General features: G+C 31.2%; 1 protein-coding gene across 1 annotated transcript; it reads left to right on the forward strand.

Annotated features, from left to right (window-relative positions):
* Nucleotides 1–1,523: 1,523 nt before the first annotated feature.
* Nucleotides 1,524–2,132, forward strand: LOTGIDRAFT_126951 (hypothetical protein; the record flags this gene model as incomplete). The annotated part of the gene is made up of 5 exons (XM_009063041.1): nt 1,524–1,632; nt 1,662–1,712; nt 1,770–1,868; nt 1,898–1,956; nt 2,034–2,132. Coding segments are annotated over 5 exons (417 nt in total), but the record flags the coding sequence as incomplete, so codon positions are not given.
* Nucleotides 2,133–16,985: the final 14,853 nt, after the last annotated feature.

Here is a 16,985-nt window from a genome sequence, read left to right on the forward strand (position 1 = left end):
ATGCATAAGGTTTTGTTATATTTCTAAAAAATAGCAATAGCCACGCTCTCAATTGCCAAGTTGTTCAGGAGGTTGACAAGAGCTATCAGTAAATTAAATATGAAGATCTTGGTATTTGTTTCATCCCCAAGTGATAACAAACATGCACACCAAATTTTATCATAATCCATCAAGAAACCAGCTCTCTATCATGTCCACAACAAATTTTCAAGAACAAGGGCAATAACTCATACAAAATATTTTTGTTTTGTTTGATTTTCAAAAGGTTCATCCTTGGTTGTTACAAACACACACACAAAATTTTGGTCAAAATCCATCAACCAGCTCCCTATTGTGTCGAAAGACAGGCAGACAGACAGACAGACAGACAGAGAAATGTATCCTCTTTTCTGGTCCAAAACAAATCCTTCACAATTGGTTCAATACAAAAGTCCATAAACATGAAAGTCGTTATACCTCAGTTGGTAATAGTTTAATCTGTAAGACTTGTATTTCTGACTGGCATTTTAATTTCCAATCTCCAGTCTGAATTACCTGATAGCAGCTAGAGAATAATCAATATACTGGTAATAGAATTCTAGCCATATCTCAGTTTGAAATATAACAAATTAACCCTGCTTCCTTTCCAATTATATACAATAGTAATTCACAATTTATTCATTTATATTTCTATATGGGCACTTTTATTTTACTAAATAAACCTTAGTTATTTGTTAACTGTAATGCCAAGCTCAAGTCTATATACCTTCTTTTATAATTTAAAATTCAAATCTCACTAATGTTTTCTCATTTGCATTTACAGTTCTGATGACTCAATTATGGAGTTACATAGAATTTTCAATAAAATACTCTTCAAAATTAAATATACTCTTTGAGATTAAGACTTGTTCTTATGTTTTTTTTTTGTTTCTCCCAATATATAGACAATCATTAATTCATTCCTTTATTTCTCCGATAGAATTATTATTTATTCATTCCTATAGTTTTCCTTCTTTAACCTCTTCGGACAATAATCATTTGATTTTAACAGTAATTCTAAATCAAAAGTAAGCCTACAGTGTTGGTGTAAAAGGTGTGAAATGTATTTGGTAACAATGGTAACAAGAAATAAATAATTAATTTAATCTGAATATAAAATTAGCTGGTAGCGTGTAAATTGTTTTAGGTTAATATAACTCTTTGATCTCTCAGTTTTGTATGTATCATATTCTTGGCAACTATAGTTTGTGCTATAGAGCAATATATCATCATTGCCTTGTCTAGATCAAATATGCCTCTCAAAAGGCAAAATAAAATTGTTTACAGTCAATCCAGCATGTATGTTAGTTTCCCATCAATAACCCCAGCATGTATCTAAATCTCCCAGTCTCCCATCATATATCCAAGTATCCCAGCATGTATCTAAGTCTCCCATTATATATCTAAATCTCCCATCATATATCTAAATCTTCCATCATATATCTAAATCTCCCATCATATATCTAAATCTTCCATCATATATCTAAATCTCCCATCATATATCTAAATATCCCATAATAATTAATATATCTAAATCTCCCATCATATATATAAGTCTTCCAGTATCCCAGCATGTATCTAAGTCTCCCAGCATATATCTAAATATCCAAGCATGTATCTAAGTCTCCCAGCATATATCTAAGTCTCCCAGCATATATCTAAGTCTCCCAGCATACATCTAAATATCCCAGCATGTATCTAAGTCTCCCATCATATATCTAAGTCTTCCAGTATCCCAGCATATATCTAAGTCTCCCAGCATATATCTAAATCTCCCATCATATATTTAAGTCTTCCAGTATCCCAGCATGTATCTAAGTATCCCAGCATATATCTAAATATCCCAGCATGTATCTAAGTATCCCAGCATATATCTAAGTCTCCCAGCATATATCTAAATCTCCCATCATATATTTAAGTCTTCCAGTATCCCAGCATGTATCTAAGTATCCCAGCATATATCTAAATATCCCAGCATGTATCTAAGTATCCCAGCATATATCTAAATATCCCAGCATGTATCTAAGTCTCCCATCATATATCTAAGTCTTCCAGTATCCCAGCATATATCTAAGTCTCCCAGCATACATCTAAATATCCCAGCATGTATCTAAGTCTCCCATCATATATCTAAGTCTTCCAGTATCCTAGCATATATCTAAGTCTCCCAGCATGTATCTAAGTCTCCCATCATATATCTAAGTCTCCCATCACATATCTAAATCTCCCAGCATGTATCTAAATATCACATCATATATCTAAATCTCCCATCATATATCTAAGTCTTCCAGTCTCCCATCAATAACCTATGTCTCCCATCATACATCTAAGTACCCCATCATATTTCTTAGGCAGACATCTATGAATATGCGTTGGTAAATTCAGTTATTAATAAGATAACAGTGTTAATCAACAGTGTTAATCAACGCTGTATAAAACACGCCTCTTATATAACAATAACATGACAATAATACATCTACAGGGCCATTATTCAATAAGATCATTAATTGATCATATTTGATTACGTTGTCAATACAATCAATGATGACGGTTGGCTTTGAATTAATAATTAACATTTCACAATCACAAGTCAGTAAACAACCACAGTATCAGGTTTTTTATTTTAATTATTTATACACTTATTCAGGTCATTTACACCACATCCCTTTATCAAAACATAGATTGGACAATGATTCAGAACTCATCCAAGATCTCATCCAAGATCTCATCCATCTGAGAATTGGTTGGCTACCAATTTAGATTAAAATCCCCCAACAGACAGCAATATGCCTAATTTACCTATCAAAATCTGAGTTTCATTCCATTGACAATTCAAATATAGGCTTTAATTATTCACTGACAAGTTGATAGAAATAGACTACATATTGATATAAGATCTAATGATTCACATGTTTTGATTATTAATTATTCAGCCCTAACAACCTTCAATCATTTACATAGAAACAATCTTTACTTTCTGTTTGTTATCAGGGATGTGTTTTTTAATATTGATATTAATCATACCAGTTTACGTAATTAGTTTTACCTTTACTTCATAAAATTGTTTATCAAACAAGTTCAATAATACTGTTTACTGAACCTTTAGGTTATGGTAATTACATTGAAATTTAATGGCCACATATGACCTTTAATATTTTAGAGATTTAACCTCTCACGATCATCTAGATCGAAACATATGTCTCTATTCAAGCCTCTAATAGCTATTTGGACAGATGCCGGTTGGTGTAAAGAGAGAAAATATAGGCCCTGTTAAATGAGGATTTTTCTCATCTTCACAGGTGCAGGGTTTTTAAACCTATTTAGGTACCTCAGATCTGCAACACCCAGGTATATTTTAAAAAATGAATATTTTTGTAGTTAAGTCATATCATTATATTTTCAATACACCTTTTATTTCCATTTGGGCATCTTCAGAGGTGTGGAAAATCCCCATTTAACAGGGCTTTTTTCTGACTCTACTCCAGCTGACAACTGTCAAAATATCCATCTGAGGCTGGAATAGAGGCAGATGTTTCAGACTAATAACCATCTTGAATCAAATGCTCTAAAATTCAAGTCTTTTTCCTAATTAAATCAATGAGGTAAAAATCTACTATCAGTATAATAGATCTAGTAGCCCAGAAATTGAACAAACTTTAAAATAATTGGCTTCAACAATTAGCAACAACAATTTGACATCACTAATTGAATCAAAGGATTAATACAAAAAACTATGGTAGTAAAACTTAGAAGATAACTATAACTTATTGTAACATTCACTAAACATTTCTTAAAGTGATATCTCATCAATATATACATGCATACCAAGATTCATTAAGATCGGATGAAAACTGTAGTCTCTATCATGCCTACAAGGCAAATTTGACGCGATTTTACTAAGTCAAGGGCAATAACTCTGAAACCGTTCATCCGATTATTACCAGTTTCGAACATTTCCATGTGGGCGTATAAAAATGATTAGAGGATTATATCACTTTATTTCAAGAATAGAGAATATTATAGACTAGTACTGTACTCACCATATCGAATATTAGATACACGCCGTGCCTGTGATGTTGGTCGGCTGAGATCACCTAGAGGTCGTTCTGTAGGTGTTATTAATATATCATTTAGATTTACTGAACTAGGTATCTTCTCTAAAACATGGAGTACTTGTTCAGAATCAGCCTTATTTTTTACATGCTTTTTAAAAGCATGTCGTGTAAAAATATCTGTTGGGAAGGTAGGCAGATTTTTGGGATCAAACCTACAAAAACCATCATCAATAGTTTTGTCTTTGGTTTAACAGCTACATATAATTTGCTGTGCTAATTAAATTTGAAAGTTTAAGAAGTGTCTGACAGAGAAAAATTCGAAGACAATACATGTATACTAATTTGTTCTATTATGATCACGGATTATAATGTTATTACTATGTTAAAGTTCAAAGCTAATCTAATTGCAGAAAAACCAGAAGTTCATTTTCCTTGAACTGAAAAGTGATACGGGTTGTTTAGCAGTTGTAAAGTTGTTTTTAGAGATGTTGTTTAATGCAGTGTGTTTTTGAGAGACTTACCAAGGTTTAGCATCATGATTATATGATATAGGTTTCTCTCTTTTATCATCCTATATAGATAGAACAGAAAGGAAAAGAAAAAATAAAAAGAATGAAGAAAAGAAAGAGAGAGAGAGAGAAGAAACCCTTCTTTCACTTATTCCAGGTTAACAGATACAAAAGGAAAGAGAAAGAAGATAGAGAAAGAAATTAAATTTCACATACTATGAGAATGAGCTATAAATGGATGATTAAAGAATCAATGTCTATTTAAAAACATACTTGCCTCAAATTCCATTGTTTTAATTTCCTCAAGTTGTTTGTACATCATATAGTTAGCTATACTTACAGCCCTAAAATATAATAATGTCACTCATAAAAATAACAATACCACACAATGGCACTGATAAAATAACAACACTCATGAAGTAACAATAACATCTGAAGTAACAATAACTCAGAAAATAACAATTACACCAATAAAGTAACAATAACACATGAAGTAAAAATAACTCAGAAAATAACAATTACAACAATAAAGTAACAATAACATCTGAAGTAACAATAACTCAGAAAATAACAATTACACCAATAAAGTAACAATAACATCTGAAGTAACAATAACTCAGAAAATAACAATTACACCAATAAAGTAACAATAACACATGAAGTAAAAATAACTCAGAAAATAACAATTACAACAATAAAGTAACAATAACATCTGAAGTAAAAATAACTCAGAAAATAACAATTACACCAATAAAGTAACAATAACATCTGAAGTAACAATAACTCAGAAAATAACAATTACACCAATAAAGTAACAATAACACATGAAGTAAAAATAACTCAGAAAATAACAATTACAACAATAAAGTAACAATAACATCTGAAGTAACAATAACTCAGAAAATAACAATTACACCAATAAAGTAACAATAACATCTGAAGTAACAATAACTCAGAAAATAACAATTACACCAATAAAGTAACAATAACACATGAAGTAAAAATAACTCAGAAAATAACAATTACAACAATAAAGTAACAATAACGCCTGAAGTAACAATAACTCAGAAAATAACAATTACACCAATAAAGTAACAATAACATCTGAAGTAACAATAACTCAGAAAATAACAATTACACCAATAAAGTAACAATAACACCTGAAGTAACAATTACTCAGAAAATAACAATTACACCAATAAAGTAATGATAACACCTTAAGTAACAATAACACCTCTGAATCTACATGGGTGTAGAAGGGACTAAATTGAAGCTTCATTCCACTGTTTAATTACCTTTGCAAACTTAACAAATTTTACAATTACATAAATGGCATTTTCAAACAACTAAATGGTGAATTGACAATTCGTTTCTTCAAAAGATTCTGTATATCTGAGATGTTCACTTCGAGAACTTCTGAACATTCTAAACAATATCTTTAACATCTAATAGAAAATAAATCTCTACTCACACTAAATTAGTTTGAAAGCCAATGATGATATCACCACGCATATTAGCAAAACACATACCATAGACTGGGTATTGAAAATCTAATTCTCTTATCAGTTCATTATCACTGTCCCATATCTAAATAGAAAATATATCATAACTCTTTTATTATACCACATTCCATTAGGACTGTTCCTTTGGCTGCATTTACAATCCACGTTTGACTAAACCTCAGTGACTGTAAAAGGGCATTAGAATAGATTATCAAAATAAAACATGTTAAACACTTACTTTAACTAAGCCATCTCTACTAGCAGTACAAAATAAACCCATGACAGCATTCATATCTAAAGCTGTTATCTAGATTGGAAACAGAAGCAACTTTAAAATATAAGCTTATGACCAAATGTAAAATAATCTTTGGAGACAAATAACAATTAGTGATGAAGCAATATGTATATAAACTAGTGTCCAAAAGAAACGAACAACCTGTTTGCAACGACATAAAAGAAAAACTAAACAATGCAGAAGTTTAGGATTGGTGTTATGCTTTTGAGAAATCCTTTCACAACATCTGTACAAAAATTTCATTTCAATAAAATCTGTACAACCAATATGACAAGCCTTTAAAGATGGGTGGGGTCGAAAAAAGAACATTTCGTTAGAGCACTGATCACAGAAACAACGGGAAATGTCACACCACACGTCACAAAGTCAAGTCAGTAGCGGGTATGTCCACCGTGAGCATCAATACATGCCAGAACACGCCTACGGACTGATGCCGTCAAAAGTATGATGACGTTGGGAGTGATGCGTTGCCATTCCTCGAGGAGATATCGTTCCAAGTCCGGACCTTGACTGGAGGCACACGGCGACGTCGGATTTGCCGATCGAGGTGGTCCCATAAGTGCTCGATGGGATTCATGTCCGGTGAACATGCGGGCCATGGCAAAACCTGTACGTTGGCGTTGGCAAGGAAGTTCTGTGTCAATCTTGCTGTGTGTGGCCTTGCATTGTCATGTTGGAAAAGGAGTCCACGAGGCTGTTGCTGAATAAAGGGCACCATAACAGACGGTGGGTGTCATCAATATAACGCTGTGCATTAAGGTTTCCACGAATTACGACAAGCCTCGTTTTGACGTCACCACATATGCCACCCCAAACCATTAACCCTCCACCTCCAAACGGCCGGACCTGTTGGATACAGTTAGGCGCCAAACGTTCACCAAATCGTCGGTATACAAGCTGCCGTCCATCGTTTTTGAAGATGAGGAATCTGCTCTCATCAGAGAACATAACACATGCCCAGTCCCGCCGTTGCCAACGTCGAACTCGCCTGGCCCAGATCAGTCTGTTGTTCCGGTGTCGAGGCGTCAGGAGCGGTCCGCGGTAGGGATGTCGTGGCCGGATACCATACTGCCATAGTCTCCTGTAGACGGTCTGTCGACTGATCCTGTGTCCCAGTGCTGTAGCCGCCGTGGACGTCGCTGTTACGGTGCGGTTCCTCAGGTGTAATACCGAATGTAACGATCTTCACGGGGCGTGGTTACTTGTGGTCTTCCACTCCTGGGCCTGTCTGACGTCTGACCTGTCTGACGTAACCGCTGCATCAACTTGGTAATAGTGATGCGTGCGCAGCCCAACCTTCTGGCGACGTCGACGTGTGTCGCTACTTGTTGGACCATTCCAACGGCTCTCTCTCTCTCGATGGCTGTCAAACGTGGCATATCTTGTGTTCTTTTTGTTGCTGTGATATCAACGTGTCTGATCAGCCGTTTTATACAGTTTTTATGCACGTGCAGAACATGCTAGAGAGGGAAATGTCACTTTCATGAAATTTATGTTTTTTCCCGGAAGTGATCACGTGTTCTCGGTATTTTTATCGACTATGCTGTGTTTGGGATGTGCAATACGAATTGGCATGTTTTCATATTAGACAATTCACTTAGTAAAAAACAATTTTGAAAATAAGTTGGTAGGTATCGTTTCTTTTGGACACTAGTTTATATATGTTTTGAAATTCATAAATTGATTATATTTAATAAAACTCAAATTCAAACTCTATTTGTCACATATTTCATACCACTGAGTGCTGGCTTATTATGTCATCAATAAAAAGGATGATGTTCATAAAAAAGCTAAATTTTGAGTGAGTAAAACTGATACTGAACAACCATCAAATACAGACCTTATCAGCATGGTCATAATCAGGAGAGTGTATTGAAACATGAAGAGTGAAATCTTTAGTTCCATCAAGTTTGCTTTCTATATTATATACATGTAGGATCCTGCAGGTAAAGTTTTACACATTTAAAGGATATAGATATTGATATTTGCATTACCAGCTGATAGAGCTCGATTTCAGCTAGATTACAAACCCCATTAAGAATACAACAAAAATTTATCAAGAATGATCAGTTTGTATTCACTTCCAGTTTGTTAATCACATTCTTACAGATAATTGCAAATTGGAATTGAGAATGTTAATGGAGTTTTGGAAGTGATGATATTCTAAATTTTCCTGATTCCTGTTTTCTTGAATTGCAGGAAAACAACACATCATATTTCTTTAATAGAAAAGTGACAAATATCTTGACATGAAAGTCAACTGACTAAAAATATGCTTTAATCTAACATCCTATTATAAAGATCATACTTACAATGGAGTATTGACTGTAACTACTGCCATCTTACTATTATAACATTTAATATGTAATGGTGTGGGAAACCAATCTATCTGTTAAAACAACAAAATTGTAACATACTTATTAAGGTTATCATTCTTAACATGTTCCCATGGCTCTTGTTACACATCTTGGTTAACACGACTAAATCATCAATTTTAACATAATAAAATATCTTACCTGTTTGATAAGATTCAGGAATACATGACCTCGACAATCCACAAAGAATCCCCAGAACTTTAAAACATAGTCAGATCCTCCGGAGATAAAAACTTTTTGAAATTCTTCAACTTCTGTACCTGAATCAGCTAGTTCATAAATAATCTCTAAACACTCTATTCGACCTTTGTGAGCTTGTACTGGTTTCATAGTACAACCACCAGCATCTAATAAACTGATCTGAAATAACGCACAAGTGGTTGCCTAGATGTCCACTTCTCTGATAGAATTTTCAGTATATCAAACACAAAAAATTTCATAAAATTCAAAGGCAATAACTTAAATTCCTTTCATCGAAAAATTATCACACCAAATTCAATCAAAATATAGTGATTACAAGCTAATAGTCTGTTTGGATTATTAATAATTTTCAACCTTTATAATAACTTAAAAACAATATTGATAGGAAATCTGTTATCTCTTGAAATTTGAAATTAGAATAAAATTACCTGTCCATTTCTTAAGCCTGATAAAATGATAACATCTTCAATTTCATATCTGACACCAAATAACTAGAAATCAGAAGAAGCATTTCTGAATTATCAGTTGATAGGAAAATAACAATTTCAATACAACAGCTTATACATGGTACTTATCAAGAAATGAAATACACTTACCACTTTAAGAGAAAGTAGGCATATAATTTCTTCATCAGAAGAAGCTGGTTTCAGTATTTCAACAGCATTACATGGATTAACTTTACAATTTACGCATAAAACTGAAACAAAACTTAGATTTATTGTTTCTTCTTTAAAATCTTTGAAATTGAACTCGACAAAAGTAACAAAAGGCGTAACTGTAAAGGTAAGACACCAGGTAAGTCCACTGATGAAAATATAAATATTCATTGGCCAAGTTTAAAAATTTCAATTTTTGGTCAATCTACCAGATATTAATCACCTAGTCTTCTATACAATCATGTTAAAAATAACATACCATCTCCTCCAGTTAGTAATGTATATAATTTATCTTCTACATTATTGTATGCAAAACATGTTAAAACCTTAAAAAAAATATTTTCACCATGAGAAATTCAAATGTAAATAGAATTGAACATCACAAAAAAAAACAGAGCAGTAAAACTAGACAGTAATAGAAGTTAACTCAAAATAAACCTTATTGATAACAAAATCTGTACAAACACTGCTTTATGTTTTTTTTTTAGTATTTATCTTTTTATAGAAGTTTCCAATGTGTTTTTATGTTTACATTCTCACTTGAGTGACTCAGTTACTTACCTGAAATGAAGGCATTGGGTAACAGATTGTGATGGTGGCACCAGTTGCAGGAGAGAAAAAACGAACACTGCCATCCTTAAATAGAAATAGTTGTTTCAACAGTAACCTGTAAATCTGCTTCTTCTGAGAAAGTGAGCCATGAACACACTGTCCTATAGAGAGGATGTGTCTGGCTGGACTCTGGAGTATGTCATTCTCAGAACAAGACGTTGAACCCTTTTAAGAGTTTATACTGAATAGTAAAATATGTCTACTTCCATCTTACCAATTATTCCTTCAAGGTTTGGTTCATGTGAATCTTGCTATTATGACATAAGTACGGCTAAAAGCCATTTTGATGTATATTTTTGAATAGTCAATAGACAGTGATGTCATGTTTATTAATATTACATCTTATTGAAGGACATAGACCAATACCTCTGTTGAAGCCAGAATTCTACTGGATTTATCTGGTTGACCTTGAATTCTACAAAGGTAGAACACTGATGACTCTACAGGAGCAAATATAGTAAAAAACTGAAATGAACAAACATAAATGTTATATATTAATATGTAGCTACCATTTACATTTAAAATAAGAGAGTCCATAAATATTCTTTAAATATTCTTTAAATGAGACAAAATATTTTTTACAGCCATTATTCATCTTAACTTAACTATTTATATCTTAATGTTATGGTATCTGCGTTATACCAACTTTGATGGACCAGAACAGTGTGTGTATTATTAATATTCATATTTGCCAGATTTTCTAAGAATGCTAAATTTGCGGAAGTATTTCTAATACCTGGTTTAATGTAAATACGTTGATTTCTCTCTCAGTTTGACAGACCAATTCTTCCTCACCCAATAAAAACATTGTATAAATCTTCTCTCCAAGATCAACTCTCATAAACTGGAAAATACAAGCATCAAAATCTGTGATGGAATAATCCTTATAAAGACAATAAAATCATAAATAAATAAAAATAGAATGAAAATAAGTAAGCTTTTTTCCTCATTGGATTGTATATGATTAATGTTCATGTACCTTTTGAAAGTTGTCCATTCTCCAAACATAAACAGTTCCATCATAAGAACTGGAAACTACAAATGGTTCTTGATGATGGGCTTGAAGACCTAAATAAAAGTTTTAAAAGACTTGATCAATTTCAAAGATAAGTTTCATTAGTAAAATGTTTATCAAGTAAAAATAAGTTTTATACAGGTTTCCAGTTAAAAAAATCATTTCAACTAACCTGTTATACGACCAACATGACCATGAAACTCATGTACTTTGTTAAATACAACACCATTCCAGACCTTAACAGATATAAATATAAAACTAATAGAAAGATGAAAGATTCATTCCCATCTCACATGTAGATCTATAACAACTGAGTTTTCTGGGATTCTTTCTGATTTTTGAGCAAACCTCTCATTGAAGATCTTTTTCTGATAATCTTTGCTCATGTAGTGCTTATTCTACAGGAGAAAAATCAGAGGATTATAAGACTATGGCCATTGATATTCATTATTCTTCTCTTCTATATTTTATTTATATCAGATGGGTCAGATATGCTTGCAGACAAGATTCTTTTGAGAATAAAACATACCATAACACTGCCATCTGCACTACCAGTTAAAATATACTCATTTCTATACTGACAACAACTATAAATAAACACAATATATATTTTTATAATACTCCATAAACTGAATACAAATATTATTCATGGGTCGGTTTTGCAAGATAATTATTTTTTATATATCGGAATGTGACAGTCAAAAGGTTAATACTATAGTTCTATCTAGTGTTAAATCAAGAGTTTAATAATGCTTGAGCCTGTGATATTAGTATAATGAATTTCAGAAATATACTCACCATGTCAAACTTCCACCATGCCAGTTAGGCAGAAAACCAATTTGTTTGTTTAACTAAACATAAAGATTTTGATTTATGTGTTGGTAGCTAGTGGCATATTATGATCAACAAATATGTAAGGAATTGAACTGGATTTTACCATTGATACCAAAGCTTGCAACATGCAATGATGACAAATAACATCCAAAGGAAATATTTTGGAGAAATAATAGACTGAAGATTTTTAACTTCAAATACTCCAAATATATTATCATTTATCTACTTATCAATCATGTTATTCTATATCACTCTATAATTGATGTATTGAGTATCATTTTAACAGGGAAAACATTTTGTTATTGTATTAATTATCTATATAAACAGTCTTAGCACAGAACTTAATCTTAGTTCCTAGTAAAGCCCAGGACTTACCTGATAGCTAATGATATAAATACCATTGTCAGATAGAGCCAAGAAAAACTTGTGTTTGTAGTCAATTTTAACTTCATAGATCCACTGAACAGACATATAAAAAATATGAAAAAAAATGGGAGAAAATAAACTACAACCAAATTGTCAGAGTTGAAGTAATTGAAACATGATACAGAATTTTCCTCATTCATTAATATTAAAGAAGGCTAATTTCACAATAAAGTTTCAATAATACCTCATCTTTAGTGATATTTATATTAATCTTTCTTCCTGCTTTTAGTTTAGCGGCATGCTGAAATTACAAAATATCTAAAATAAGTGCCTATCCCCAAGCAATCGAAAATCCACATTTATAGCAACTGATCCACTCCATTTCAATTACACAAAAGAATATTCAACTGATAAAATTTGCTCCCATTTGTTAAGTTCCTGTGTTTTTGTGTTATGTTATAAATACCAGTAACTTGATCAACATAAAGCCCAGAAAATATTCATTTACCTCTGCTCCCACTACTCTCCATCTATCTATACCACCTCTTCCACCAGCTATTACTTCATCTACTTCTTTATTATAAACTAAACTGAAAATTATTATAAACAAGACTGAAAATTATTATAAACAAGACTGAAAATTATTATAAACTAAACTGAAAATTGTTATAAACAAGACTGAAAATTATTATTAACTAGACTGAAAATTATTATAAACAAGACTGAAAATTATTATAAACAAGACTGAAAATTATCATAAACTAAACTGAAAATTATTAAAAACAAGACTGAAAATTATTATAAACTAAACAGAAAATTATTATAAACAAGATTGAAAATTATTATAAACTAAACTGAAAATTATTATAAACTAGACTGAAAAGTATTATAAACTAAACTGAAAATTATTATAAACTAGACTGAAAAGTATTATAAACTAGACTGAAAATTATTATAAACTAGACTGAAAAGTATTATAAACTAAACTGAAAATTATCATAAACTAAACTAAAAATTATTATAAACTAGACTGAAAAGTATTATAAACTAAACTGAAAATTATTATAAACAAGATTGAAAATTATTATAAACTAGACTGAAAAGTATTATAAACAAGATTGAAAATTATTATAAACTAGACTGAAAAGTATTATAAACTAGACTGAAAATTATTATAAACTAGACTGAAAAGTATTATAAACTAGACTGAAAAGTATTATAAACTAAACTGAAAATTATCATAAACTAAACTGAAAATTATTATAAACAAGACTGAAAATTATTATAAACTAGACTGAAAATTATTATAAAATAGACTGAAAATTTTTATAAACAAGACTGAAAATTATTATAAACTAAACTGAAAATTATTATAATCAAGACAGAAAATTATTATAAACTAGACTGAAATTTATTATCATAAAGAGATCATTGTAAACTAGACCTAAAATTTCTATCAAACTAGACGAGAGATCATTGTAAACTAGACCTAAAATTTCTATCAAACTAGGCGAGAGATCATTGTAAACTAGACCTAAAATTTCTATCTAACTAGACGAGAGATCATTGTAAACTAGACTTAAAATTTCTATCAAATTAAACCAGAGATCATTGTAAACTAGACCTAAAATTTCAATTAAACTAAACTAGAGATCATTGTAAACTAGACCTAAAATTTCAATTAAACTATACTAGAGATAATTGTTAACTAGACCTAAAATTTCTATCAAACTATGCCAGAGATCATTGTAAACTAGACCTAAAATTTCTATCAAACTAAACTAGAGATCATTGTAAACTAACCTATAATTTCAATTAAACTAAACAAGAGATCATTGTAAACCAGACCTAAAATTTCAATTAAACTAAACTAGAGATCATTGTAAACTAGACCTAAAATTTCTATCAAACTAAACCAGAGATCATTGTAAACCAGACCTAAAATTTCAATTAAACTAAACTAGAGATCATTGTAAACTAGACCTAAAATTTCTATTAAACTAAACTAAAGATCATTGTAAACTAGACCTAAAATTTCTATTAAACTAAACTAGAGATCATTGTAAACTGACCTAAAATTTCTATTAAACTAAACTAGAGATCATTGTAAACTAGACCTAAAATTTCTATTAAACTAAACTAGAGATCATTGTAAACTAGACCTAAAATTTCTATTAAACTAAACTAAAGATCATTGTTAACTAGACCTAAAATTTCTATTAAACTAAACTAGAGATCATTGTAAACTAGACCTAAAATTTCTATTAAACTAAACTAGAGATCATTGTAAACTAGACCTAAAATTTCTATTAAACTAAACTAGAGATCATTGTAAACTGACCTAAAATTTCTATTAAACTAAACTAGAGATCATTGTAAACTAGACCTAAAATTTCTATTAAACTAAACTAGAGATCATTGTTAACTAGACCTAAAATTTCTATTACACTAAACTAGAGATCATTGTAAACTAGACCTAAAATTTCTATTACACTAAACTAAACTAACCTATAATGAGAATCTTTTAGATTTTCAATACTTACCATAAGACTTGTGTTAAACTGAGTCTACAACCAACTTCTTTACAGCTACTTTTAGGTTCCGTGAATATTCTGATAGTCATATCTAATTCACTGAATGTCATGTATACCTACAAAAAATATGATAGTTTGCCAGGCAAGGTAATATACGCCCACTGGCATCTTTGATTTTGATAAAAATATTTAGCAGTACAGTAACAGTCACCAGTATGAAATATTCAACCTTCAGTCATACACTTCTTTTGAACTCTTTAGGGTGAATAATATTGAGTATGAGTTAATCCCCTTGTTCTTGAAAACATGTTCAATCTTTGCTCGTGAAAACTCTAGAAGACAAATATTCCATTTTCAGAGCGGTACTGAATAATAAAACCAAGGTTTGTCAAATCCGGCAAGAATCATGCCTTCTAGAGTTTTTACTCAATAACTCATACTAAATATTTTCGATTTTTCTGATTTTCAATATGCTTTATCCATGGGTGATAACAAACACTCAAGCCAAGTTTTGTTAAAATCTGTCAAGAATTGTGCCTTCTACAGTGTTTACAAGCTAAAAATTGAACGCATTTTCAAGAACAAGGGCAATAACTCATCCTATATTTTTTTGATTCATCTGATTTTCAATAGGGTTCATCCTTGGGTGATTACGAACACTCACACCAAGTTTCGCCAAAATCCGTCGAGAATTGTGCCTTCTAGAGTGTTTACGAGTGTTTCAAGAACAAGGGCAATAACTCGTACAAAATATTTTTCGATTTTTCTGATTTTCAATAGGATTCATCCATTTCATGTGGGCTTATACAAATGGAATGGCATTTGATTTTATTTTGCAAGCAAAATGGTATACAACTGGATTTGTACAAAGTTTCAAGCTTAATTCTAACACAAAGACAAGAATTGGTCTTACCCTATGTTTTGTAACAAATACCATAGTGGAATAAATATTCGGCATTTCAAATCTGAAAGAATAAAGTTGTGGCTTGAATTATCAATACTAGTTAGATCTAGTACTGTAATTTCAAATTAATTCAGCCTTTATCTCAAATCAGATTGATATTGAAAGAGCAACTACAGAATGCAAAATAGTTTGCTCTGTCGAAAATAATAAATTTACAAGAAAAGGTAATTGCAATATATGACCATTAACTGATGTGTATGATTTACAGAGTTTTTTGAGAAGATACAGATGACCTACCTGCGGAAGCTAACCCCATTCTCTGGTTCCAGTGTCCAGACAGAGACATGGCTACAGGAACCATGACAACCATGAGTTGTAAAAACTTCCCCATTTTTAGTTTTATAATGCAACATACAATGAATTGGATTAGAATGCCGCATGGTGTGGAGCAACTGGAATATATAAAATCAGTTTTATTTGAAATGATTAGATGAATTGATAACAAATAGTGGTCATATAACTAATTGGATAAGTGTTTAAAGATTACAACTCTTAAGAATATCTAGGTCGTAATTTTTTAGTAAGGGGGTACATTTTTCACAAACAATAAACTACATATGAACAACTATGAACTTTCATGTTGGATATCTTTGACAGAAATAAAGAAATTTGACAATATGATCATAAACAATTTAATTGAAAATATAATTTAATAAATTGATCTAATTCCATCTATACCTGTGGTCCATGGCTTAAAGTGATACTGTAGTCAAATTTCTCTGGTTCTTCTAGAATTTGTTCAATTTCTTCTTGTACCTTGGGCCAAGGTTTCAATTTGTCCCAACGGTTGGAATTTGCTGGGGAATAACTTGATTCTTTGGTCAATCTCATGTTTCTTTCTATTATCTAACCATCAATTCTTTTGACACTAAAAGTAACTAATGAAGAAAAGAAAGTTGTAGACCCATAAACTGTTTCTTATATTGTGTGAAACATTGTGTAAAATAATTGTAACGACAGGTTTCAAGTTTTATTGTAAATATTTCTAAATTGCTTTACAACTGATGTATTGTGTCTGCAAACCTTTATGTTGAGGATGGCAGAAGTAA

This window comes from Lottia gigantea (genome assembly GCF_000327385.1).
Source record: "Lottia gigantea unplaced genomic scaffold LOTGIsca_55, whole genome shotgun sequence".
NCBI lineage: Eukaryota > Metazoa > Mollusca > Gastropoda > Lottiidae > Lottia > Lottia gigantea.